Genomic DNA, 27,822 nt, shown 5'->3' on the forward strand with positions numbered 1-27,822 from the left:
ATGGAAACGTTATGTTCTTCCTTGTCTATCGTAATTGCCCTATTTGTTTTATTTTAAGCACATGTTGCACATATTATTATTATTATTATTATTATTATTATTATTATTATTTACAGCACTCGGAATACATACCATTCAATTATATTTATTATAATATATAGTGTGGGTATGATTTTCCTGCATCGAATTGAAATACATGTTGAAAAATATTTTTGTGCAAAGCGACAACAACTTTCAGACCTTTCAGTCTATCTGAGCAGGATTGGGGTCCATTTGAAACATATAGAATCCAGTGGCAAATTTTAAATCCAGATCTGAAATCTGCTCCCCCTACTTCAATGCCCGGAGGAAATATTGATCCTGCTCCATTACAGTTCATCGCATGGAGCCAAACAGATAAGCCTGGTTGTGTTGTGAAGACTGTCTTCTTTCTCTTCCGGGGGCGAAATTAGGAGAGACTTTAATTGCACTTTTGAATCCCACGCCACAAAAAGTAGCTACGGATTTCCCCAATAAAAGAAGGGTTATTCTGTGCCCCTGTGTCATTTAGCCACTCTAAATCACCCTCCTTGCCAGCTCCGATTTGCTGCAATTTTTAACGATTGAACATTGCATGAATTTTAAGAAATCCAACATTGGGGGTGGGGGAGTTTTCAGCAGGAAAATGAGAAGAGGTTCAACTCTCTCTCACCCCACAGCTCTGATCTGGACTGAGGCCCTCGCGGTTGCGTTTTGGAAAGAGCGAGACATGGGGAGTCTTAACCACGGGATGAAAAGCACAATTAAAATCACGCATAGGTGTTTTTGTTTCTTTTAGCCCTGACTAGTCTAAAAGTAGTAAAATAGCGGAAATTGTGGTGCTGTTTTATTAGCGAAGTGGGGTTGTTCAGAAACGAGTTAGAAGCTTTTATTAGATTGCCGTGGGGTGTTCTTGGGTGTCTGAGAGCCTGGGAGCTCCGTCTTGGGCACGATGGGGTAGAGAGCACGGCTGCCACTCAGGGGGGTTACGCGGACACCGTTCTCCTGCCTCTCCAATCCACCTTCTTCCTTGATGACCCACTCGGCATCCTGAGGAACCAGACTTCCTTGTTCTTCCTGCGAGTGAGAAAAAGGGAAAGGCAGCTGCTCATTCAGAGGCTTACGGACAGAATCGGGTCCTCCCTAACCAGAGGGCATGTGTTGCGGTGCGACCTGGCAGCCAAACCCTGTGTTGTGGGTGGGAACGTTTGGATAGCCACAACACCCTATTGGAGGTCCCTCGATCCTGGGTGCAATTGGGCCAGAGGGACGCCAGTCAAAGCGATCGAGGGACCTCTATTTAAGCCCATGCACGTGTCCCTGAGCTTCCTCTTTGGGGCTCTGTGCATCGGTACACCCACCCACCTCTCCCTATATTTAGGGCTTGCGCTTTACCTTGCTATGCCGTCTTGTGTCGCCTGTCGTTGGGACAGGGACACGGCAGGAATTTCCCCCACTTGGCTGATTGGCTGGTGCCAGTTGGGTTTCGCCTGCCACGTAGCAAATTTTCTCAACTTGTAAGGTTGCGGATAGGCTCTGGTTCAGGTGATAGGGGTGGCAGATTGGTCTGGCCATCCCTATGCAAAGACCCCCTCCTCGACCGGCAGGGGCGAGGGGGCGTCAGGATCAGCCCGAAATCGGGCTGTTCTGACCCCCTCCTCCCCCTCCGCGATTGGCAGGGGCGAGGGGACACCAGGATCAGCCCGAAATCGGGCTGTTCCAATCCCCTCCTCCCCCTCCGCGATCGCCGGGGCGGGTAGAGGGAAAGCCAGCCAAACGCTTTGTGCAGCTCTGGGGCTTTTCCTCCATCCGCCCCACAGCCAGCCAGGGAGAAGGGAGACGGCACCGGGCAGCGGGGCAGGCTGGCCAGCGGCCCTGCTTCTAGGGGGAGGCAACTGCCCCCTGCCCCCCCCCTACGCCCATGAAACCACCAGTCCACAGGGAAATGTAAAGGTGAGTTCAGATGATGCAAGAAACCAGAAACCAGCAGGGGCGGAGTGCTCTGGAAACACACACACACACACACACACACACACACTTTCAGTTTTACAATTTAAAATACTAATTTAAACATCCTTGAAATTTCAATGACTTCCCTTCTTCTCTTTCCATGGTTCATTTTGCATATCATAAATCCCTGCATATTTTACAAAAACTAAACCATTCAGTATCCCATCCATCAAAACTTATTTACACTGTTGAATTCATCTTAATGCTGCCAATGTTTTCAAATGCACACAATTCCCCCCCCATACTCAAAAAAAATTTCGACTCTTCTCTAAATGTATGTTCTTCTTGTTCTCTTATTCTATATGTTAAGTCTGCAAGCTGCAAATATTCCATCAGTTTAAGTTGCAAATCTTCTTTAGTTGGGACCTCACTCATTTTCCATTTTTGGGCTAACAAAACACGGGCTGCAGTAGTGGCATACATAAATAACCTTTTTTGACACCTGGGAATCTCCGTCTGTATTATCCCTAACAAAAATGACTCTGTTTTTTTTTTTTTGGAAACGTGCTTTTAAACATCCCCCCGCATTCATTATGGATTATTTCCCAATACTCTTTTGCCTTGTTACAAGTCTACCACATGTGAAAGAACATTCCCTCAACCTCATTGCATCTCCAGCACTTATCTGATATACATTTTAGCAAGCCTACTCGGAGTTAAATACCACCTGTAAATCAATTTCAAGACACTTCTGAGCAGTGTGGGCCAGCACAATAATTGATTCGCATTGAACTACAGTTTGTTTTAAACTTGGGTTTCATGTGACTGGCGAACCAGGTCAAAGCCTTTGCCCCGCTCCATTGGGTGGAGCGAGTAAATGTGGATTCTGCACCCTGAGTAGATAGGACGTTGCAATCGGAACCTACAGACACCTACTTTGCTAATGTTGTTGAGAAGCTTGCTCGTGGAGTCCTTGTTTTTGAATTTGCTTCTCTCCAGCCCCTCCAGCTTAACCACCAAGGCTTCCGTCTTGGACATGACACCCCCGATGGAATGCTCCAGCTGCAGAACCCGTCTCAGGAGTCTGCGGAAGAAAAGTGAGGTTTGTTCCCATCATGCTGACCTCTTTGTGCAAAGGAGAGATTATTCCCAATCTCCACTTCTAGTTTTGAGCCCAACTCTTCCAAATTCATTTGATATAAGGAGTATCAGACCCTCCGAGTGTCCCTATTTTGCAGGGGCAGCCCCAAATTTACAGAAGCCATCCTGGTTTCTGATTTCATCCCCAAATGCCCTGCTTTTCCTCCTATTTTTATTTGAGAAATGTTGGATGGTATGGAGTTAGGCAAACCCCTGAGCCAAGGAGTAAGTAGCTACACAACCATTGCTTTTTTCTGGGGTCTAGCATACTCCTAAACATTTTGTGAATCTAACGGGAGAAGAAACTAAAAATCTTAAATTTTAAAAGGTTTTTTTCTAGCATGGTGAATCGTCAGTTCCGTTGCCACCCCCGATGGTGGCCTCATTTCCTGTCACAATGTTTCCCCCCCCCCGAGTCTCAGACAGAAGCGAGCGTTTAACATGTGAAGTAGGAGTTGAAATCTAGCACTGTGATTTCCTTTCCCGGTTTTTCCTGATTCTCAGATGGAAGTGAGCGTTTAATGTGTGAAGCAGGGTGGAAGGTGAATGTGTGGTGTTTTACTGATAAAAGTTTGGCCTCATTGAGGAGCAGTATTTCAATATGAGTAATGCATGTTCTTTGTACTTTTGTCCGTTTACTGTATTTATTTTCCCTGATTTGATCTATAAAACGGTGATTTTCTTGAGTCAAAATGAGAGTACCCCTAAACATTTTTTAAAGAAAAAAGCGCTGTACAGTATACAACTATTAGAAGACATCTGAAGGCAGCCCTGTACAGGAAAGTTTTTTAATGTGTATTGTTTTATTATGTTTTTATATATGTTAGAAGCTGCCAAGAGTGGCTGGGGCAACCCAGTAAGGTGGGTGGGGTATAAAGATGATGATGATGGAATAGATCGTCCCTATTTTCATCAGAGAAACATTGGAAGGTATGGAGTATAGGTGCCATACCTATGTTTTGCATAATATATAATTTAGTGATCTCTTTTTTGGGTGTGTATATTCTGATGAGTGTATTTAACAGGTACTAATAGAATTAAATAATAATACAGACGTTTGGAACTCCTCCTCAGACACCAGGCTAGATTTGTTTCCTTGGTTGTTCTTTGCATCCGCAATAGCAAATGGGCCGTCCAAATTGTTGTCTCCGAAGGATTTCCCCAAATTCTCAATTTCTGCATTCAAAGCAACCTAGGAAAGAAGAAGAAGAAGCCAGTCATTTTGTTGTGTTCAGGTTTGATCATCGTCCTTTTAAATCTCAGGACCCCAATCAAAGGCACTCCTGTGACACAGAGTGAGAATGCATCCTTACTCTCTTCTCCTCCAAGTCGTTCCGCATTCTCTTCTGCTCCTCCTCATCCAGAATTTGGTTCCCATCTTTATCAAACTTTGCAAAGGCTGCTGTGATCTCGTGCTCAGCATGGCCAAGCCTATGGAAGGAAGGACAGCAGGAGAGAGAATGGAGCTGAAACACAGGGCCTGAACACCTAACATTCTTATTATAGATGCCCCTTCAGCATATGCTGTGAGTGTGGGATGTGATACATGAGGAGCAGTCAAGTACAACATTCCTTCTTTTCCTAGAGAAGACATGCGGGGGAATGTTTGGTCCAGCCAGTCGAAAACTTCCTGTTTCCTCCTGGCCTGGAGCATCCTTCTTCTTGCATGTGACTAGAGGCGGGCGTGACCTTACCTGCCCAGGTGACAAAAAGGGCAAGGCACGCAACACACTTTCTTCTTTTCGACTCTTCTCCATCTTCCTTTCGTCGTGTGAACTTCAGGACTGCTAGCCTGCAATCACTGGGATTATTCCCCCATATGGGATAGATCCAAATGTATATACAGTACTTTGTAACTAAAGTCTGCCTTCAGGGATCCAACTATGAACTGATGATGTGAGTAAACTTATGTACTTTAAACAAGATTGTGGCGTGTTCATTCTTTTCAGAGGGATAATAAAGGGACTTACCAGGAACCTTATTGTGAGAGGCTTAAACAAGCCTGCAACAAGCTATCTGCTGCGCGTTTAAAAGGGGAATGTAAAACTCTGCTACGTTATAAAACTTGCTAGTGCAAGTTAGGAAGGATATTAATAAACAATATATCCTCTCCTGCCTCCCTGAACATTCCCACAGTGAGACTAAGATATGTGGGGAAGTCTAGCATCAAACATTGTTTGTTGGACGATGCCAGTCTGCAGTATGAGGGACTGCTGAGAAGGTTCACTGCAAGCTCTAAAGCCACTTACTCTCTCAAGCTGTTCTTAAAGTCTTCAAATTCCAGCTCCTTGGTCCCTTTCTGCAAAGCTTTTTGCACGTCAGAGATCCGATCTTTTTTCAGCTTCAGCTTCATTAGGGTCCTATTATAGCCCTGGAGTTAAAAGGTGCATAGAAAAATTCAGCCTTGCCGCCTCACCCTGCTGCAGGCAGAGAGAAGAGGCATGGCAGCAACATGAAGAGTCTGGAATATGGTCACAATGAAATCAGAATAATCCTTCGCAAGACATCAAAGTGAGTTCACATGCCCCCCCCCCTGCACACCTTCCAGTTCTCTCTGCAGTGTGTCTGAAGAGCTTAATAATAATAATAATAATAATAATAATAATAATAATAATAATAGAGAGTGGTTGCACACTAATAAAAATAATAATATTAATATTTAATAATAAAAATAAAAATAATATTAAAAACCTCCTGATACAAGGTGGCCTTTAAAGGTAAAGAGACCCCTGACCATTAGGTCCAGTCATGACCGACTCTGGGGTTGTGCCCTCATCTCGCATTATTGGCCGAGGGAGCTGGCGTATAGCTTCCAGGTCATGTGGCCAGCATGACAAAGCCACTTCTGGTGAACCAGAGCAGCACACGGAAATGCCATTTACCTTCCCGCTGTAGTGGTCCCTATTTATCTACTTGCACTTTGACGTGCTTTCGAACTGCTAGGTTGGCAGGAGCTGGGACCGAGCAACGGGAGCTCAGCCCATCGCAGGGATTCGAACCGCCAACCTTCTGATCAGCAAGCCCTAGGCTCTGTGGTTTAACCCACAGCGCCACCTGCATCCCTTTAGAAGACTTTTTGATGTCTTCTAAAAGTTATGTAATTCTTTATCTCCTTGACATCTGATGGAAGGGCGTTCCACAGGGCAGGCGCCACTACTGACAAGGTCCTCTGCCTGGTTCCCTGTAACTTTGCTTCTTGCAGTGAGGAAACCAGCAGAAGGCCCTCAGAGTTGGACCTCAGGCTGATTGATTGGGGTGGAGACACTCCTTCAGGTATACTTGGCCGAGGCCGTTTAGGGCTTTAAAGGTCAGCACCAACATTGTGAATTGTGCTCGGAAATGTACTGGGAGCATAGCTGCCAAGTCTCCCGTATTCCCCGGGAAATCCCCGTTTATCCCACATACCATTCATTGACAGGATTCAAACAAACACCCCAAATTCCCCTCTGCCCACCACCTATCGTTTCCCAGAAAAGCATTATAATGGCGAGTGTTTACTCAAGGCGCAGACCCTCTGAAACATAATCCACATTTCACAGAAGAGGAAATGTGGATTTCAATTAATGAAGGAACCTGTTTCAGGATGTCCGTGAGCTGCAGTTCATTCTTTTGGTTTGAAAGCTCCTCTTTGACTTCAGAATATGTGTCGTTGATAATAGCCAGGAACATGTTCTGTGGGAAGAGAAACAGAAGGGTCGATTCCTCCATGTGGACTAGACACATAAAGCACCCTCTTTGCTCCATGGAGCAAATGAAAGTAAATTATACCTCCCAACTTTAAAACTTCAAGAATCCTATATACCGGAAGTCTGTCCCACTCCACCTATTTAGTGGCAGTGCCAAAAAGAAGGAAGTGTCCTACAAACCACTTAGTTCAGTGCTGAGGGGGGAGGGGGGAACAGTCATTTTATTATAGCCCCCACAATCCCTGACCATTGCATACCCTCCAACATTTCGCGCATGAAAATAGGGACGTCCTCTTCCATAATGATAATTTTACTATTTACACCCCACATATCTTACTGAGTTGTCCGGCCACTCTGGGCAGCTTCCAACACATATAAAAACATAATAAAACATTGGAAAAACTTCCCTATATTGGATTGCCACCAGACGGCTGGGGGGTGTGTGTCAAAGAAATCCATACCCTCCCCAACATTTCTCCAGGAAAAATAGGGACATCCTAAGGAAAAGCGGGACATTCTGGGATCCAATGAGAAACTGGGACGGCTTCTCTAAATCAGGGACGTCCCTGGAAAATAGGGACACTTGGAGGGTTTGCCATTGGCCATGCTGGTTCGGGTTGATTAGAGCTGGAGCCCAAAAACTTTTGGAGGGCGACAGGTTCCTCACCCCTGACCTAGACAATACTGAGAAGAAAAGAAGATGGAGGTGCAAAGCTCTTCGTCATGACACCACTTATAAGCACGCTTGCTTGAGACTTGCTAGATGCAAAGAACTGCTGCTTGCTCCGGGTAGCACTGCTTTGAGCAATCCCGAATAAAATATACAAGCATTTTTGTTTCGTTAAGTCTGGCACCGCTGCTTCACATAGGGGCCAACGCCCTGGGGCCCTGGGTGTCTGAGCACCCACAAAATTCCCCATGAAGGGGCTGGGCACCCACAAATTTCAGTGCCAGAGCCATGTACGCTGCATAGCACCCACGGCCTTGGGCCTCCCATGGCCATGGGGCCAAGCTGGGACTCCTGCCATCTTGTTTGCAATATTTTGTTGGTGTAAAGCAGAAAGACTTCCCAAATCTAGAGCAAGGCCCTACATTGAGCTGTTGTGACAATAATTTGTTTGTTTGTTTGCCTGCTGGTGTATAACTTGAGAACAGCATCTAATATATTCCAAAACGCAAGAGGTCTTGGAGTGGTTTCCAGCGGGCTTTTTCGCAGCTTCATCTCTTTGCAAAATACCAACGCTTTTGCTCCTATCTACTTGGCTCAGAGGTCACATCACTTCATACCCTCCAACATTTTTCTGATGAAAAAAGGGACGTCCTAAGGGAAAGTGGGGCATTCCAGGATCAAATCAGAAACAGGGACAGCTTCTGTACATCCAGGACTGTCCCTGGAAAATAGGGACACTTGGGAAACAGCGGTAATCTCTGTAAGCAGGAGGCAATAGAAAGCAATAACACACAACTTACCAACAGCACAAAGAAGACAAAGAAGACGTAGGTGACAAAATATATAGGCCCCAAGACCCGGTTAGCGTTGTCAATGGCATTGTAGTCAAAGTCGCCGAGGATTATGCGAAACTGGGTGAAGCTGGAAGGTAGGAAGGGGGTGAGGGTCAGCAATGTATGGCAGAATGCCTCGCTGGGTGCAGAAAAATATGATTAAGTGGTCTGTACTTTTGTCCTAGGGGACCCAGGTGGCGCTGTGGTTAAACCACTGAGCCTAGGGCTTGCCGATCAGAAGGTCGGCGGTTCGAATCCCTGTGACGGGATGAGCTCCCGTTGCTTGGTCCCAGCTCCTGCCAACCTAGCAGTTCAAAAGCATGTCAAAATGCAAGTAGATAAATAGGAACCGCTACAGCGGGAAGGTAAACAGCGTTTCCATGTGCTGCTCTGGTTTGCCAGAAGCGGCTTTGTCATGCTGGCCACATGACCTGCAAGCTGTATGCCGGCTCCCTCGGCCAATAATGCGAGATGAGCACGCAGCCCCAGAGTCGGTCACGACTGGACCTAATGGTCAGGGGTCCCTTTACCTTTACCTTTACTTTTGTCCTAAACAAACAAACAAGCAAGCAAGCAAGCAAGCAAACAAACAAACAGGAGAACAAACAAACCCTGCACACGCTAGTCTACACAATCAGGCACACACTATAAAATGTAGAGCAGGTGTGTGATGCAGCACAACTCAGTGCTTACCAACCTATGTGGTGGCATGCGACCAAAAACCTTAGGAGGAGAAGGCAAGGAAGATCCACTCACATGCATTTGACAAAGGTGCTGAAGTTTTCCACTTGGGTCCCGAAGAGAAGGTATCCCAGCTGGGCGTAGGCAAAGAAGACGATGAAGAACATAATGGCAAAGCCTAGGATGTCCTTGGCACAGCGGGCTAAGGTGGAGGAGAGCTGTGTCATCGTTTTGTTAAAGCTAATGTATTTGAATATCTGGATGGGGAAGGAAAAGAGGAGGGCAGGTTAAGGGCAGGTTAAGGGCAGGTTAAGGTGAGATGGGATGAGGAGAAAGTCTGGGGGAATTTATGGACTTCCTCTCAAGTGACAAAGATCGACAGGGCGCTAATGGGATGGCTCAGATGCAGGTCAGTCTCCCACCGTCTTCTGTGGCTGATGGTTTGAGAGAGCAGGGTGTGTCTGTTCCATACTCTCCAATATACCTCTGTTGAAAACAGAAAGGTCCCCTCCAATAGGGGGTTGTCCGTATGTGTATCAGGTTGTAAGGGGTTGTACTGTGGTTGTGCGACAGTTCCTCAGTTTTCCAAACGGGCCTGTTTCATTCATGACAAAAGGGGTAGACATTGCACACAACATCCGGTAGGTGGCTCCCTGGAAATTTTTCATTTCAACATTTAAAACGCTTCCCCCCCCCATATTGTTTGGTAAGCAGCTGCTGCCTTAGGCTTCAATGGAGCAGCGAAACCTGGAGGACTTTTGAACTACTTGGGACTTCACCCAGCCAATGAAAGCATGCCGTCCTCAGCCAGCTTGAGTACAGCACATAAATAGTTTTCGCCAAAAACCAGAGAGGGAAAATGATACGCCTTGCAAAGAACCGCAGTTAAAAGTGTCGAGGGGTCCATTTTCAGCACGTTTCCAGTTGCTGTCGTAGGGTTGTTACCCGTCCTGTATAATACAGAATTGTCCCGCATGTCAATGTAAAATACTACACCCTGTATTCATTCAATACAGCATGTCGTTTGCCCTGTATTTCCGCTCTGCTGTGTGCCTTGCATGTGACTTCTGGTGTTTCACGAGGCACCGGAAGTTGCGTTGGGGGCCATGTGGTGTGGGTGCTGAGCACCCAGGGCCCCCTAGAGATGGCACCCTTGGAGGGCAGGGGAGAAGATGAGGGTGAAGAAGACTGAGCGGAGATATGATAACCATCTTTAAGTATCTGAAGGGCTATCACACGGAGGAGGGAACAGGCTTGTTTTCTCCTGCTCTGGAGGGTAGGACCTGAACACATGGCTTCAGGCTACAAGAAAGGGGATCCCAACTAAACACTGGGAAGAACTTCCTGACAGTAAGAGTTGTTCAACAGTGGAATGGTCTCTCTCCCTCTGGAGGTCGTGAACTCTCCTTCCTTGGAGGTTTAGAAGCAGAGGTTGGATAGCCATCTATCATAGATGCATTAGTTGAGATTTCTGCAGGGCTTGGATTGGATGGCGCTTGGGGTCCCTTCCAACTCTACGAATCTACGATTCTATGCATAATATGGATGCTCCATCCAAGGAGTGCTGGAATCTTTGGCTGACAACAGACAGATTCATAGTCAGGAAGCCAAGTTTTTATCTTGTAAATCGCCCTGTGATCCTCCAGATGAAGGGCAGTATAGAAATCAAAGAAAGAAAGAAAGAAAGAAAGAAAGAAAGATTAGATAGATAGATAGATATGATAGATAGATGATACATGATAGATAGATAGATAGATAGATAGATAGATAGATAGATAGATACCTTGATCCAGGCAAAGAACAAGTTCACAGCATTCATGTTATTGTACTGAGTCTGCCAAAAAGCCAGGAATTCAAAGTCCGCATAGATGCTGGGGTTTCTCAGAAGCTGTCCCATCAACCTGTTGACCTCAATGGTGCGAAAGATGTGGAATCCGATGGCTACAATAGAAAGCTGAGGGGGGAAACCTGGGATTTAAAGGAAATTCTACAGAGAGTGGAGCCTCATCATTCTTTCGGACTTAGAACTGCTGCACAAATTGTTTTGCCAGCCTTGTGCTTGGTGCTTAGGAAAGATACAATGCCCTTGTTAGAATATCGGGGTGTAAAGCCCTATATTCTTTCTCTTGCCACTGGCTTCGGTAAAGAAGACAGCAAACAATCGTAGCTTTTAACTACGCTTATTAGGGAGCGATGGTTAAGTGTATTCGCCATCACTCTCATTCAGTCAGAAGTGAAAGTAGAAACAGAACAAAGAATATCACATGACAAGAGATCAAGTTACACTGTCTCCTGTGTGTGGGAAAGTTACAGCAGTCTTATAATGTAAACAATCAGTCACATGCAGCTTTTTTTCCTTGCATAGGATTTATGCTAACAGCCCTATCACACCCTCCCAATGAAAGTTTCGTTTCTTAGACATTAGGTGGAAGTGCATTTTGGAACGAAGACTATTGGGGCAAGGCAGTTTCTCCTGTCACTTGCTAATTAGTTGAGAAACACATATAATTTCTGCAAAGGTGTTCATACTTAACATAGTCAGCTGCTTCGCATATTGCATACGACCAGTGCCGGATTTACGTATAAGCTAAAGCTCCTATGATGTAAGCCTGCTAGCCTGCTCCCTAAAATATCGCTGGTTTGCTCATTTCTATATATATAGGGTGCCTACATTCTGCATGGAGCGGTTGCATGGCAACATGTGCAAATGGCTTTAGATACCTATTAGGTCCATAAATTACCATATGGCATATATTCAACACACAAAACAGCTGGACATATAAAGGGCCCCGTTACCTTTAGTAGCTTAGGGCCTCATTCAACTTAAATCCAGCCCTGCATAGCATCCAAGTGTCCCTGTTTTCCAGGAACGGTCCCAGATTTACAGAAGCCGTCCCAGTTTCTGATTTGACCCAGAGTGTCCCCCTTTTGCTTAGGACGTCCCTATCTTCATCAGATGAATGTCAGAGGGTATGTTGTTTCCCTGTCTTTCTCTGATCTGCGAACGAGCTGCTCTCCTTGTCAGCTCCCGGACAACCTTAGTCTTTGATGGAGGGGAGGTTGGTGCCTCTGCCTGCCCCTCTAAAAGGGCAGAGGTATCCTATTAAAGGGATCCAGGAGGAGCTGCTTTTGTCTGGAAACTCAGTGTCAGAAGTCCAGGTTCTCAGCTAGATAACACAGTACGGTAAAGGGACCCCTGACCATTAGGTCCAGTCGTGACCGACTCTGGGGTTGCGGCGCTCGTCTCGCGTTATTGGCCAAGGGAGCCGGCGTATAGCTTCCAGGTCATGTGGCCAGCATGACAAAGCCACTTCTGGTGAACCAGAGCAGCACACGGAAACACTGTTTACCTTCCCGCTTGTAGCGGTCCCTATTTATCTACTTGCACTTTGACGTGCTTTTGAACTGCTAGCTTGGCAGGAGCTGGGACCAAGCAACGGGAGCCCACCCCGTCGCAGGGATTCAAACTGCCGAGCTTCTGATCGGCAAGCCCTAGGCTCAGTGGTTTAACCCACAGCGCCACCCGTGTCCCGCTTAACACTGTAAGCATAGCTAATTAAAAAGGAGGATTTATTGCAAAATCAAACAGATAGCTCCGGGCGGCTACTGTGTGACCAGAAGCAACTGAACTTTCGCTTCTGACGTCTTTTGTTTTGCTTCCTATCTTGCAGCACTCTCATTTGTCAAGATCTCGGACTGAGTGGGTCAGCTTCTGCCTCTTCCCCATTCTCTGAGAGGCTGTCTCTTAACTCTTTCCTGCCTGTTTGTGCTTTCGGCGAGCTTTGACTGCGTTCTAGCCTGCTCTCCGTTCCTGTCTTATCAGCTTGCACATCAAGGTCAGGAGGAGCCGGAGTATGCAGCTGCTGGCTTTCCTCCATCTGACTTTCATCTAAGCAGCCTCTCTGTTCCTGGCTGTTTTCTGCATTTAGCTGCAACCTTTTGCTTGGAGCTGACTCATTCCTGACACCCAGGCCGGGGCGAGGTCCATAGCACTCCTCAAGGTGTCAATCCCACAGGGGGGACCTCCTTGATGTGTGCCATTAGGTCCTCTTCTCCTCGGGTTGACCCCAAATGGTATATACCTCAGCAGGCAGGCTGATGGTCAAATTAGTTTCTCAATACCTTGCCAAACCCTTCATCTGTCATCAATAAAAGTTGTGGCCTTCTTTGACCCAAGCTATGTGGCTTTCCTGTGTAATCATCACTGGCGGTCCTGATTCCTTCAATATGAATGGAAAGAAATCTCACCAATATGACAACAATGTCCAGGATGTTCCAGATGCTGGTGAAGTACTTGAGCCTGTGAATGCGCAGCTCCAAGATCTCTTCCACCACGTAGTAGAAGATGAAGACGCAGAAGACGATCTCGCACGCAACAATGAAGAAGTCCCAGGTGCTGACATAGCGGAGGAGCTTTACTGTTCGGATCTGCCATGACGGGATGGCGCCACCAGTGGCTGGGAATTCAATCACCAACCTAATAAGGAGGGAAGAGGATGCGTATGGGCTGCATGGTTCCATTGACGTGCCTCAAAGAAGGATGGCAGATCAATAGGCGTATATACAAAGCGTGATTGGAAGATGAACTCACCTGTTCTGCAAATGGGTTTTGTAACTATTCTGCAGTCTTTGGTAATAATTTTTATTAGTTTTCAATTGCATTCCAATAATAGCCTCATTATAACAATGCCAAATTATAATGCAATTACTAATACCAACCATCCTGATAACAAATTGTATAATTTAGGTGCCCCCCCCCCGTGTGCTAGAATAGATGGTTTGATTATTTGCTTTGTTTCTGCGTTCCGAAATCTCATTAATTTCAATTGCACTCCAGTCAAGATAACAATTCCTTATACAACAACTGCAATATTAACAGCTTCCCTGTGTATTGACACATTAAATGATATGGGAAATGGGAAATACAGTGGTACCTCTACTTACGAATGACTCGACTTACGAATGTTTCTACTTATGAATGGAGCTCCGTCCGCCATCTTGGATGCTGTTTAGATAGGATTTTTTCTACTTACGAATTTTTAGATAGACTTACGATTTTTTTTCTCCCAATGCATTCCTATGGGATTCGACTTACAATTTTTTTCGACTTACGAATGTGCGTTCAGAACGCATTAAATTCGTAAGTAGAGGTACCACTGTAGATGGTTTTGCAGAAATGAACAGGGGAAGGAAGAAGAGCTGCCACCCACCTCAGGACGCAGAAAAGGTTGATATTGGCATTGTACACAGAAAAGTCAATGAAAACCACGCGAGTTCCCCGATTCAGCCACAAGTTTTCTTTCAGGACTCGGAGAGCTCTAGCGCTTTCCCGACGGGTCATTTTGAGATCCATGTAATAACCTCCTCCGCTGTAACTTGTCAGTCGGCCCCAGTGAGAGGAACCGTCCAGCTCTTCCTCTGTGTGGTACTGCCACCTGCACACAGAAGGTGCAACAAGAGCCAAAATGGACAAAGCCAAAATGTTATCTATTCCAGGCTCGGGATGCCACATGCATATTGCACATGAATTCCCGCCCCCCTGCCCCCAAAAGGATTTAACCTAATGCCCCACAGATACACACAACCAGTAACACAGTTCTTGGGAACTCTGGCCAATATTCTTTACATCAAATATTTTTGGAACACTTTACGCGACATTGGCTCAGTTTGCGCCGAAACAAGGCATAGAGCGCATGTGCGGGCTTCCAGAACGGAGATTATGGCTGGCCTCTTTGCTCCCCCGCAGGCCCTGCTCCTCCTGTTTGGCTCCATGGTTAGGCTTAGCATGTTATCTGAACCCCGGGTTCATGGTTTATTTAAAGGTAAGAACTATCACCTTGAAATTAACTCGGAAACAGCTCATTACTCAATAGTTCTACTGTGGGCCGGCCCATCTATTGGTCTCCTTGAGGCAGTTGCCTCAGGAGGCATGCTGGGGACAGCTGGGAGAGGTGGCAGATCCAGGACCCTGAGGGTCACGCCACTCACGGCCTCCTGTGCTTGTCACCCACAGCCCCCACTTCAGAGGAGGAGGGCTGCCGCCTGCTCTTTTCTGGCCTCCTTTTCTCTCCCTGCCACCTTCAGCGTGTCAAGGTCACCTCCAGTCGCCTCAGGCAGCGGCGGAGGCAGCAGCAAGTACATGAGTACCATTTTCTGTTTTGCCTCAAGCGGCAAAATATCTTGAGCTGGCCTTGGTTTTACTGTTATCTGCCCCCTGGTGGCTAAGAAGCACCACCAGGCTGGGAACCACCAGTCCCTGCTTGCTCCGATCATGTCTCAGAATAACCTTCCTGACTTCCCACCGGCTTCCAAACCCAAACAGCTTGCGGAGGTGTCCCCCCTCCCATGCCAACCGCAGCCCCTCCAAAAGTGCCCATTTTCTAGGGGCAGTCTTGGATTTACAGAAGCCATCCTGGTTTCTGATTTGATCCTGGAATGTCCCACTTTTCCATAGGACACCCCTATTTTCATCAGAGAAATGTCAGAGGGTATGGAGTTATGCAAGCCAAGGAGACAAGTAACTATACAACCTTTAGAAGACATCTGAAGGCAGCCCTGAATAGGGAGTTTTTTTTCATGTTTAATGTTTTATTATGTTTTCATGTACGTTAAAACCTGCCCAGAGTAGCTGGGACAACCCAGTCCGATAGGTGCAAATAGAATAATAAAAATAATAAAAACATCAAAAGTAATAAAAACAATAAAAACAACAAAAGTAATAAAAACAACAAAAACAACAAAAACAACAAAATAAGAAAAACTATAAAAACAACAAAAATAATAAAAACAATAAAAACAGAATAGGACATGCCTATTTCCATCAGAGAAATGTTGGAGAATATGAAGGTGCAGACAACTAAGAGGATGACCAAACTCTTAGTTTGTGAAACTCAAGAAAGGCAGAAGTTACGATCTACTCACGCTGTTCCATTGATGAGCCCAAAGGGGGACCTGTCCTCCTTCTCCTCGCTGTAGACATCGTAACAGCCAAAAATGTCTTCCTTGAAGTCTTCGTGCACCACACACGAGTTGTTCTGCACCTTCAGTTGACGCATTCGTGGCACCCCCAGCAGCAAGTTCTCGTAATAGATGTACGACTGAGTGTTGTGGCCTAGAGATTCGTTGTTGTACCATTTGGTCCAATACAAGCTGTCCAATAAAGGGCCTTGAGTATACTGCGGAGATGTGCAGAAAGGGGGGAAGAAGAAAGACGTGAGATCTGAGACAGCAACAAACAGCACACAGAATGTCCGGAGACTGGAAACTAGGGTTGCCATATTCTCATATGGCTAAATGTATTATTGGGTTTTGTTTGCAGAGAATCTCAGTTTAAAAGGGGATGGGGAGCAGTTAGGACCCTCCTTGTATAACCATAGCTTTCAAGTCTCTCTTTATGTTCCCAGCCGACAAAACAGATTTTTTTGTTTCCCCCCGGTTTATTCTGGCGCGGCGGCCATTTTGGAACTGGGCGGAGCATGCTAAGAAGCGACTTTTGATGCTGCTTTGCCCAGTTCCAAAATGGCTGCAGCGCCATTTCTGGTGTGACGGCCATTTTGGAATAGGGCAGAGCAGCATCAAAAGTAGCTTCTGAGCATGCTCCGCCCAGTTCCAAAATGGCGACAGCGCTACTTCCGGTCTGCTACTTCCGGTCCAGTCCCTTATTTCTCAGGCCGGAACTTGGCAGCTATGGGTATAACAGGCCTCCCTAAAAGGTTGGGGAGCAGAGCCAAGTTGGGCGTGCACTGGGGGGTGAGGCAAGCAGATAAGAGCTATGACTCTGAGCACCCAAGGGTGGGAGTGCCCCTTTGTGTGTGCTGGGGGAAGTAGGTGTGCCAACAGGCTACTAGTTGACATGTGCACAAATTGCTAACGCATGATGGCATGGGCTGTGTGTACATTTTCTCACATAGCTCATTGTGCAGTCACCAACACAACTGATTCCCAAGTCCAGACAGCAGACTTGATGTCTATACAAATTGAAAAGGAACCCTGATCAGCTGGGATGAATAGGTCGTTCTATTTCTGGCCTGGGTCTCTCTCACACGGGTTCCTTCGTAAGTCCATACCATTCATTTTCTTCATTCATTTGAATGTTTAAAAAAGATTCTTCAAAGATAGTTTTTAAACGCATATCTTCATAGCTGCCAAGTCCCAGTTAGAAAAATACGGGATCAGCAGCATGTCCAGACATGCGTAGAAACAACTTCCGGTGCTGGCGCTGCCTGATTTCCGGTGCCCAGACATGGGCAGAGCGGCACCGGAAGAAATCCAGGGGGATTACGGGATATTTCGCCATTCGGGATGACATCGGGAAACGGCTTTAAAAATGGGGGTTTCCCCGGGGGAAACGGGAGACTTGGTAACTATGCATACATTATCCCAAAAGTACATATTTAAACATGTATTTTATAGCAATATTTTAAAGTGCACATTTAAACCTAAAATGCACACATTTCTTCTTCTTTAAACATTTTTGGAGCTAAGAACTGTTTTGCAAAGTTCGGAGAGGTGCAAAATCCAAAGAATGATTCCATTTTGATCTACGTGTCCCGGTGGCACAAATCTGCTTTCAAATGTGGACCGAATGAAAATTCTCTTCTGTTCCTGCTAATCCATTTTCAGCTGTTGGACGAACAGCTTTCAGCTGAACCAGTGCCGATTTGTAACGGCCAGTTCAAGTCAGTTATTTACGATAAGCCAATTTACGAGAGCCACTTTCAGTTTGCTAGGAAAATCTGAAACAGGAAACAAGCACACAGCTTGTCTGGTACTCACTCTCCAAAAGTCAGCCATGCTTCCAATCTCCTGGAAGGAGATACCACTATCTGTAGGAGTTTCCAAGAAGAGCTCAGACATCACTTTGGTGTAGTAATAGGCATTTGAACTTGTCATCCCGTAAGTCACTAGAGATAAATCAGGATGGGGGGGAACAGGAAGAATTTCAATAGGATTTATACATTCATTCCACCTGGCTGGCTTAAGTATGCAATATCGGGGCAGGAAGGTGAGTTTAATTACTGTATACTGATAAGTTGGAAGAATGCAGATATGATCCCCTTTGATCAATGGATTGGCAGTATGACAACACTCGTAAGGTATGAACAGGCTGCTTAAATATTTAGATTTTGTTTGGATAAATATTACAACATTTGGAATGAGTTTATACAGGGTGTAGTATGCAATTAATATCTACATACATATTAGGATAATAACGACTTCCAAAAAAATTGAATTAATTGTAGAGTACATGTCATTTCCATTCAAATGTGATTTGGACATTAAAAAAAATTGCCGTCACTATCAGTATAAATTACTCATTGTGGAAAATATCTTTGAAAAATGAGATATTAACTTTGAAAAATGACATTTTTCTGAGGGCCCGTGCAGAAGAAGAATCGTTTTGGAAGTTTGTGCCCAGACAGAAATTTCCAAATTTGAGAAGATGCAGTGAAATTTTACGCTCATGTTTTGGTTCTACTTATTTGTGTGAATCTGCATTTTCATATTTAAAAATGACAAAGAGTATGCAACGTTCAAACATGACAGATGAGCACCTTAAGGATTCCCCGAAGCTGGCCCTGACACAGTACTCGCCTGATATCGAACAGTTGGTTGCCGAAATGGTGACGCAGATGTCACACTAACAGTGGATGACATCTGTCCCAGCTCCTGCCAACCTAGCAGTTTGAAAGCATGCCAGCGCTAGTAGATAAATAGGTACCGTTGTGGCGGGAAGGTAAATGGTGTTTCCAGAAGTGGTTTAGTCATGCTGGCCACATGACATGGAAAGCTGTCTGTGGACAAACGCCGGTGCCCTCGGTCTGAAAGCGAGATGAGCGCCGCAACCCCATAGTTGCCTTTGACTGGACTTAACCGTCCAGGGGTCCTTTACCTATTTACCTGATATACACACACTTTTTTCTCACTGTGCCCCTTTTTCTCTGTATCGTTTTATTTCTTAAAAAATGAAATTCTTTCAATAAAATATTAATATTTTTAAAACTAGTGTTTTTTTATTAGAGTATCTCGAGGCAGGAATGGGAAGGGGTTTGAGTGATAGGAAAATCTTTCTTAGGCAGCATCAATGATACAGAATTTACAACAAAGGCAAAATCTTGACGGTGCCAGTATCAATAAAAATATGAAAGGTATCAACTTTTATATCAAGGGGAAGGAAACAGGCTCAGGCTAAAATCTCAGGCTATCGAAAGCACCTGATCTACAGATTAGCCAGCATTGCAGCAGTCAAGGGTGGCCGCCCTCCCTTTCTGTAAAAAAAATTATCCTTAACACATTTTACAGAGTTTCCAACATACAATAGATCCTAAAGGGACCGTTTAAAGGGCGATGATGCATCCTTTGGCATATCAGAATATGCCGACTGGGAGTGGCCACCGAGACCATAAAACACCGGTCCTGAAAGACCTACATTGGCTCCCAGTACGTTTCCGAGCACAATTCAAAGTGTTGGTGCTGACCTTTAAAAAAGCCCTAAAAGGCCTCAGCCCAGTATACCTAAAGGAGCACCTCCACCCCCATTGCTCAGCCTGGACACTGAGGTCCAGCTCCAAGGGCCTTCTGGCGGTTCCCTCACTGCAAGAAGTGAGGTTATAAGGAACCAGGCAGAGGGCCTTCTCGGTGGTGGCACCCGCCCTGTGGAACGCCCTCCCATCAGATGTCATGGAAATAAACAACTATCTGACTTTTAGAAGACATATGAAGGAAGCCCCATTTAGGGAAGTTTTTAATATTTGATGTTTTGTCGTGTTTTTAATATTCTGTTGGGAGCTGCCAGGTGGGCAGGGTATGTATAAATGAATGAATGAATGAATGAATGAATGAATGAATTGCAGTGATTATATAAAACAAACATGCAGAGACCAAAACTTTTGTGGAATCCATAATGCTGAAGTCTAGCTGCAGGGGGGCTGTCTGTACTCCTAAAAGAAAACCTCTCTGGTGAGAGAAACTGCCCCAGCTAATAACTGGTTGCTGGAAATCAGCATCTGAAACATAGGAGCCAACTTCTAGGGGCCGAGCCCCCCCCCCCAGTTGATAGGCTTTGCCATTCGAATGGTGTGCATGTACCGCGTCATGTGACCAATTATGCAGGATGGGGCTTATCTGGGCCCCCACAATATTTTATTCAAGTTGGTGCCCTTGATCTGAAAGATCTCTTCAGCTTAATTTCAGTCCCGATTCCATCCCTCAGCCCCCCTCATTCGAAGCTACGACTGTGGGCTTAACCGCACCTCCATTTGCCTTGTCGATTTCTCCGGGGAAAGCCGACTTTGAGCGCTGAACTGGAACAAACGGCAATCGCTTGAAGCCGTGCCTAGAAATTGTGGGGCAAGTAGAAAACTACTTGGACCTGTCTAGGCACAGAACAAGGGGGCGTGTGCATGAGCCCTGAGCCCTGTGACCAGTAGGAGTCCATGTCTACTTTCCCTGAGTGGAGACTAACCCATAGAATTAGTAGATCCTATCTGAGGCTGGTCTCGGAGGCCTCAAACTCGGACATTTCCCAATGTCCTCCTGACTCATCCTATTTGCATGCTTTATAACAGGGCAGCCATAGTTACGTTTGCTACTTTCATGTGCATCGGCCTGTTTCAAGCAGGCTCCCAAGCCAGTTCAGTTGCACAGAGAGTAGCACCGAGATATGGATCATTTCGCAACAAACACAGCAATTCAGTTTTACTAGCAAACCGGAGGTTAAATTAACCTTTTCCCCAGCCCTGGGAGGAGCTCGGGGAGGATTGTGTGACACAACTTATACCGGGATCAGCAAACATTTTCAGCAGGGGGCAGGTCCACTTTCCCTCAGACCAGCCACCCCCAAACTGCGACTCTCGCCAAGACCACATAACACCGGTCCTAAGAGACCTACATTGGCTCCCAGTATGTTTCCGAGCACAATTCAAAGTGCTGGTGCTGACCTTTAAAGCCCTAAACGGCATCAGTCCTGTATACCTGAAGGAGCATCTCCACCCCCATCGTTCAGCCCGGACACTGAGATCCAGCACCGAGGGCCTTCTGGCGGTTCCCTCATTGCGAGAAGTGAGATTACAGGGAACCAGGCAGAGGGCCTTCTCGGTAGTGGCGCCTGCCCTGTGGAACGCCCTCCCAGCAGATGTCAAGGCAATAAGCAACTATTTTACTTTTAGAAGACAACTGAAGGCGGCCCTGTTTAGGGAAGTTTTTAATGTTTGATGCTGTACTGTTTTTAATATTCGGTTGGAAGCCGCCCAGAGTGGCTGGGGAAACCCAGCCAGATGGGCAGGGTATAAATAATAAATTATTGTTATTGTTGTTGTTGTTGTTGTTGTTATTGTTATTGTTATTGTTATTATATAAGGGCTTGTGTGACAAAAAAACCCTACCAGGAATTATGGCCATAAACATGGTTTTGGATCGTCATTGCCGTTTTAACCAGTCCTAGCTCCTAGGACGAATGCCTCATCCATTCAGCAAAGGGATCAGGTTGTGCCGTGCTTTCTCCGCTAAGAGAGAGATCTGTGAGCGGGATCAAACTTATCATATGCATGCATGCACTCAGAGAGACGTAAGCACTGCCTAAGCTGTAACGTCAATAGCAGGATTCTCAGTGGGGAGAAAACTCGATAGGCACCCTACACAATAACACATTTCCAAAGCTCCTCTTTTGCCCAGATCAGAACATCATTACTGTATGAGAAGAGTGATTTGAGCTTTGTCCCCCCTGTTTGCAAGTGATAACTATTATTGGCATACCTGTTCCACCGTGGAGTGCATGAAATATAATCTGTTGCCCTATGAGACATCACAGGTGCGCCTTTGAGATAACAATAAATCTTCCCAAAACAAACAGCCATTGTTGTGCCCACACAAAGTGGTTTAGTATTTGGCACACAGCTGCATTAAATCTACCCAGAGAGCACAATAGGAACGGCCGTCTATGTTATCGTTCAGACCATCCTTCCTGCATAGTTCTTTGCGATGGGAAGGGGGGAAACATCAGGGTGTTGTGGAAGTTCTAACCACGCATGTCAAATTCCAAGTAGCTGCAAGAAAATGTGGATGTTCCTACGAAATGAGAATGGGTTGTTCCTTCCACTACAACAGCGTCCCCCAAACTTGGGTCTCCCGCTGTTTTTGGACTACAATTCCCACCATCCCTGACCACTGGTCTGGCTAGCTAGGGATGATGGGAGTTGCAGTCCAAAAACAGCTGGAGGCCCAAGTTTGGGGAACACTGCCCTAGAAGAACCAACAAATTTGTGGGCAGGAGAGGAAGGAGGGGAAGCCAAGAAGGCACTATTACTTTCTCCTACTGCAATCCAGTCCAGGAAACCAAGTTCAAAGCTTGTGGGCTTGGCATCTCTTGAGACAGCCCCATGGTTACCATGGAGGTCATGAGGTTCTGAGCTACTCTCAAGAAGGGTGTCTCAGTGGGATGTCTCACGGCTTTGGGACAATGAAGGGGACAGTATGCCAACTGAATCTCTGTTCTGTCCCAAACACCCAGCCTCAGGAACAAGCACTAGAAACTGGCCACTTAAACACCTGGTAAAGGAACTAGGGTCCCAGTAGACTACAGTATCTCTGCCGCCCTATCCTCGGGGCCCAGTTTGCTGCTGCATGGAGAACTCGTCTTTTCAAAAGCCACCTTCTCAAAAGGTAGGGTGCAAGTGTAATGAACAAACACAAGCCTTCTATAAGAATATTTGTCCCTCATTGGGCTGGAACCACCCACGTGAATAATACAAAGGAAAAGCAGCCCGGGCAAACTTACATAAACAGATATCCACCAAGAATACAATGTAGACCAACAGTTCACGCAGTGTGGTCTTTACATAAAGCTCTCGGTTCTCAGCGGTGTTTTCCGTTAGTGTGGTGCCCCAAAGTCCTGCAAAGAGAGAGGAAAGGGAAAGAAGTGAATAAATGTGCCTCTGGATTCATCTATTTTGGTGCTAATCCACAGCACAATTGCCCTAGAGTGCTTCATCTGATGTGAGCAGTACAACTCCAGAAAAACTGAGTGAAGGGGGAAGGCATAATATGACAGGCCCCAGCCCAGCAAGGGCCCTAGATCCTTCCTTCCTTCCTTCCTTCCTTCCTTCCTTCCTTCCTTCCTTCCTTCCTTCCTTCCTTCCTTCCTTCCTTCCTTCCTTCCTTGAAAGTTAATGAGTCACTTCTAAAGAAAGTTAACCTCTTTATGGATCACTGTCTTGTTGTGGTGAAGGTGCTTGAAGAACTCCAAGCAGCTATGAGCTATGCCGTGCAGGGCCACCCAAGACGGACAGGTCATAGCCGAGAGTTTAGACTAAATGTGATCCACCTGGAGAAGAAACTGGCAAACGACTCCAGTATTTTGCCAAGAAAACTCCATGGACATAAAAAAGGAGAAGCTTTGAGAAGAAAGTGAGAGTTTCCAAGGCATGCTCTGGTTCATGGGATCACAGGGAGTTGAACACGACTAAGACGTCTAAACAACTACGAAATAAAAGTTATAAAACAAAATGCAGAGGCAACTCTAAGGCTTTAGCACTTAGCAGGCAGTACCATTGCTAAGGACACATAATCACTTCAACACTGTTGCCAAACAATCCAAAGAAGGAATGCTGACCACCCCCATCTGGGATTTGAAAAGGTCCCCCTATCAGAGCAGCAACCCCCAAGAGAAACTTCTTGTTACTGCTATTCTAATGCTGAATAGAGGCGGATACTGGAGTGGTTTGTTTATGCACCTTCATTGTATCTCATTCATGCTCCAAGGGTGCTGTCTTTACAGAATAAAGCACAATTACTTGGCTTTGGTATGTTGTAGTCAGAAGCAGGGCTTTTTTCAGCCGGAGCGTGCTGGAGTGCAGTTCCGGCACCTCTAAGGAGAACGCCATTGCGGGGCGGTGCTCCCCCCGCCTTCTTATTGCCTCTGAGAAGCCCAATACGAACATTTCAAGTCAAAATGGGAGCTGACCAGTGTGTGAGTCTACAGGAACCAGCTCTTATAAATTAAATAGTGGTTCTTATAATGACCAGCTGGAGTGGAAACCAGTAGCAGTCAGTATGGCAGAGCATCCCCACTCCTCTGTTGCCTTATTGGCCTAAGCTGGGTTCCTTAAGTTACGCCCAGGCAGGGACAAAGACAGTCAATAATGACACTGAGGGTTGAATTCAGAGAAAGAGTTTAATCTCTATATAGAGAGACCTTTGGTGATCACTCTTCACGACAAGAGCAAAGAAAGACAGTTTGCATAGATTCTTATACACTTCTTGGGCTCCTTCCCCCTCCGCAGGAATCCACTCTGTAAGTGTGCGCACGTAAGAGGGTCATAGGTTACAAATACATATACGGATCTTCCTGTGTCCTGTCCTTCTCATAAACACATGCTGACTCAGCAATGCTACCCCGGTGCCAGCCTCAAGCAGCCTTGAGTGTGGGGGCTTGAGTTCCTGTCTGTCTTGCCTCTTGTGCCTGATATATGCTTCATCTCCTGATGTAGACCTTGAGCATCTCCTGATGCAGACCTTGTACTTTCTGGCAAGGCCATCCTGTCTAGCTGCCGAATGTTTTCATTACACTTTGACACAGAGGCACAGGGGCAATGGAAAGCACCCAGGAATAGGGGGGGGGGGCTAAGCCATACAGTCAGAATTATACAATGCAAACTATATTATCAGATTTAGCTCAATCATACAATTAGCGATTCTCTCTCTACACCTCTTGACAGTGAGGCCAGTGGGAGCGATTGGCTCTGCTGCTGCGTTAGCACCATGCCAGTCTCACCTTACTGCTCCCGTTCTACATCCAGTGTTGCAACTAACCAGGGCCGAGTTGACGGGACGCATTCTGCTCCCCACCCCTCCCACTGAGGCAGCCTGACGGAGCTCATGCACTCGGCTGCCATTCCAGATCTAAATCAAATGCTCTTTCATGCTCCCAGCGGTGCCAAACCTGAGCCTAAGAACATGGGCCGGGCTCCGTTTGAACATTGTTTTCTTTCATCAAGCCGCTGTTTTCATCAGCTAACAAGCTGATGAGATAGGTCAGACCATTAATGGCTTCTTCATCGTCTTCGTCTTCTTCTTCTTCCTACTTAAACTTTTATCTGGTGCCCATGTGACCCCCCCACTTAAAAGCCGAGTAGGTGTATCGACATCAATAGCCTAAGGGTTTCCATTCCTTTAATATAGTCTCAAGTGGTTCAGCTCTAAGGGCACCTGCTATCAGCGATCTGTGATGGATATTGTCCACACCCCTAATCAAAAGCACTCAGAATGGAACAGAACAAAGTGTGCTGTAATAGGCAATACTAATACATCGTGCGAGCGAAGCTTTTTCCTCCTTCCTCCCCGTGCTTCTAAAGCTTCCTTAGCACGACACAAGTCTGTCTCTGTGTTGAGATGACCTCTGGAGGCCTCCCCTCACCGCCACCATCAGAATTAAGGCAGGGTCACGCTTCCCGTGAGGACAGCTGCCTGAGGTTACTGTGGCACCAGACAAATATGCCTTCTGATTTCTCCAGGTCTTTCATCTCTCAGTTTTATCATTCCATGCTACTTTATTTTATCTGCTGCCTTTTGATTTCACGGGAGCTATTTTATCAGGAGGTTGGGTTGCATTTTGTCGCTCTACAGTCGTACCTTGGATCCCGAACGCCTTGCGAGTCCCAAACGTTTTGGCTCCCCAACCCTGCAAACCCGGGAGCGTTCCGGTTTGTGAACGTTCTTTGGAACCCGAATGTGAGACGTGGCTTCCGCGGCTTCTGATTGGCTGCAGGAGCTTTCAATCAGAAACCGCACTTTGGTTTCCGAAAATTTTGGAAGTCACATGGAACTGATTCCGTTCGACTTCCAAGGTACGACTGTATTTATAAGCCGCCTTGAAAATAGTTTCCTTGCAGATACACTCTGCAAATGACCATTATGAATTGTTCCAATAAAATATATATCCTGTACCGGTCCCACAGCTTTTCTGATTCCCTACAGACCCTTTTTCTTTTTACCAAATCAGTCGGGGGGGGGGGGGAGAATATCTGGCTGTGAGCTACATGTGGGCTCAGTTGGTAGAGCATGAGACTGTTAATATCAGCGTCATGGCTTCGAGTCCCACATTGGGCAAAAGATTCCTGCAATGCAGAGGGTTGGACTTGATGACCCTTGTAATCCCTTCCAACTCTACAATTCTATATTATTTATTCATTTATCTATAATATTAATTGCCCCGACAGAGACTCAGGGCGGCTTACAAATAAAAGCAAGATGCGTGAAATGGTCTACAAAGTTTGATAATACGTTACAGTTTCATTTTCTACACACCTATGTATTTCTAGGAAACATTCCTAATTACATCACCTATCTGAGGCAAAGTGAGCTGCGGTTTCCAAAAGCTGAAGCCACCACATTTGTTACTAAACCTGTTTGGTCAGTATAGCATGCAAGCCAACCTTAATGCATGTTTAGTCAGAAGTTAAGCTTCGCTGTGCAGAGTAGCATTCACTTCCAATAAAGTGTGTATGGCATTTGCAGCCCCGAACAGTCCCTGACCTAGTTTTGTTTTAAAGTTTTTGTCTTCCCTGCTGAAAAAACAGGGGTAACTGTTAATCAGTGTGTGTGTGTGTGTGTGTGTGTGTGTGTGTGTGTGTGTGTGTGTATTAAGCAAAATGTGATGCTAACAGCAAATGGGGAGGGGTTCATCGCAACTCAATGAAAACTGTCCTTTTTAAGGGCACCTTTTATCACATGTGGCGGAATTGTAAAAAATAAAGGAATTCTGGGAAATGATATATAATGAATTAAACAAATGTTTAAAATAACCTTTGTCAAAAGACCAGAAGCCTTTCTCTTAGGAATTTTAGGTGCAGATATACCGAAGGATTTGAGAAGACTGTTCATGTACACAACTACCGCTGCAAGGATGCTACTTGCCCAGCGATGGAAAGAGGACAAGAGGCCGACAAAGGAGGGCTGGCAGATGAAACTACTTGACTATGCAGAGATGGCTAGATTGACTGGGAAGATCAGAAATCAGGAGGACCAAAACTTCAATTGAGAATGGGAGGACAAATACAGATTGTATTTATAAGAACACTATAAACACTTGAACTCTTTGGCAACCTTTGAATAACACTTGCAATGTTACGAAGACTTTGGATATGTTGGAGCACTATAATTCAGATGAACTATAATATGCAGTTGATTAAGATATTTAAAGGACCCAAGGAGGTGAGGAGGGAAGTCCTAAGATTCGGATGAATCTTGTTTTATTTCAATTTTTTTTTAAAAAAAAGTTAATTGTGTGATCTATTTTGTAAAACCAATAAAATTATTTTTAAAAAGTAAGAAAAAAAAGAAACAAAGAAAACTGTACTCTTTAATATTTTTCCTAGTTTTGCCATTGGGGTGGGGGAGATAAGCTTTATATATATAGGATGTTCCATTCTTCTTAAGTGGAACACATATGGCTATAATAGGACTTCCCCCAATATTCTATATTGGAGGGGAAAAAATATATAGGGATTGTTTATGTCTCTCACCTGTGGCTCTTTGCAGTTCCCTCTATTAGGTTCGGAAAGCAGGAGGAAAATTAACTACAAACCCTTGATCATCTTGGTTGCCCTCCTCTGCACACATTCCAGCTTGTCAATATCCTTCTGATATTGTGGTGCCCAGAATTGGACACAGTATTCCAGGTGTGGTCTGACCAAGGCCGAATAGAGTGGGACTATTACCTCCCTTGATCTGGACACTATACTTCTGTTGATGCAGCCTAGAATAGCATTCATGCCATGGGTAGGCAAACTAAGGCCCGGGGGCCGGATCTGGCCCAATCGCCTTCTAAATCTGACCCGCGGACGGTCCG

The 27,822-nt window shown here is 45.7% G+C and overlaps 1 protein-coding gene across 2 annotated transcripts in view; it reads right to left on the minus strand.

Moving 5' to 3' along the window:
* Positions 1-852: 852 nt before the first annotated feature.
* The window catches only part of PKD2L1 (polycystin 2 like 1, transient receptor potential cation channel), a 37,555-nt gene continuing 10,585 nt past the window's right edge, over positions 853-27,822 (minus strand). Inside the window, exons 2-15 of one of the 2 annotated variants that reach the window (XM_035137878.3) lie at positions 22,753-22,866; positions 17,754-17,881; positions 15,900-16,153; positions 14,189-14,413; positions 13,227-13,455; positions 10,762-10,932; positions 9,054-9,235; positions 8,265-8,385; positions 6,682-6,780; positions 5,358-5,479; positions 4,422-4,539; positions 4,164-4,300; positions 2,905-3,052; positions 853-1,095 (exon numbers count right to left, since the gene is read on the minus strand). In XM_035137878.3, coding sequence (XP_034993769.2) covers positions 898-1,095; positions 2,905-3,052; positions 4,164-4,300; positions 4,422-4,539; positions 5,358-5,479; positions 6,682-6,780; positions 8,265-8,385; positions 9,054-9,235; positions 10,762-10,932; positions 13,227-13,455; positions 14,189-14,413; positions 15,900-16,153; positions 17,754-17,881; positions 22,753-22,866 — 2,246 coding nt within the window. In that variant the 3' untranslated portion in view covers positions 853-897. Of the gene's footprint in view, positions 1,096-2,900; positions 3,053-4,163; positions 4,301-4,421; positions 4,540-5,357; positions 5,480-6,681; positions 6,781-8,264; positions 8,386-9,053; positions 9,236-10,761; positions 10,933-13,226; positions 13,456-14,188; positions 14,414-15,899; positions 16,154-17,753; positions 17,882-22,752; positions 22,867-27,822 lie in introns of both variants that reach the window. The other variant, XM_088669458.1, reaches the window with a different exon arrangement.

This window comes from Zootoca vivipara, chromosome 5 (genome assembly GCF_965207765.1).
Source record: "Zootoca vivipara chromosome 5, rZooViv2.hap1.1, whole genome shotgun sequence".
Classification (NCBI taxonomy): Eukaryota; Metazoa; Chordata; class Lepidosauria; order Squamata; family Lacertidae; genus Zootoca; species Zootoca vivipara.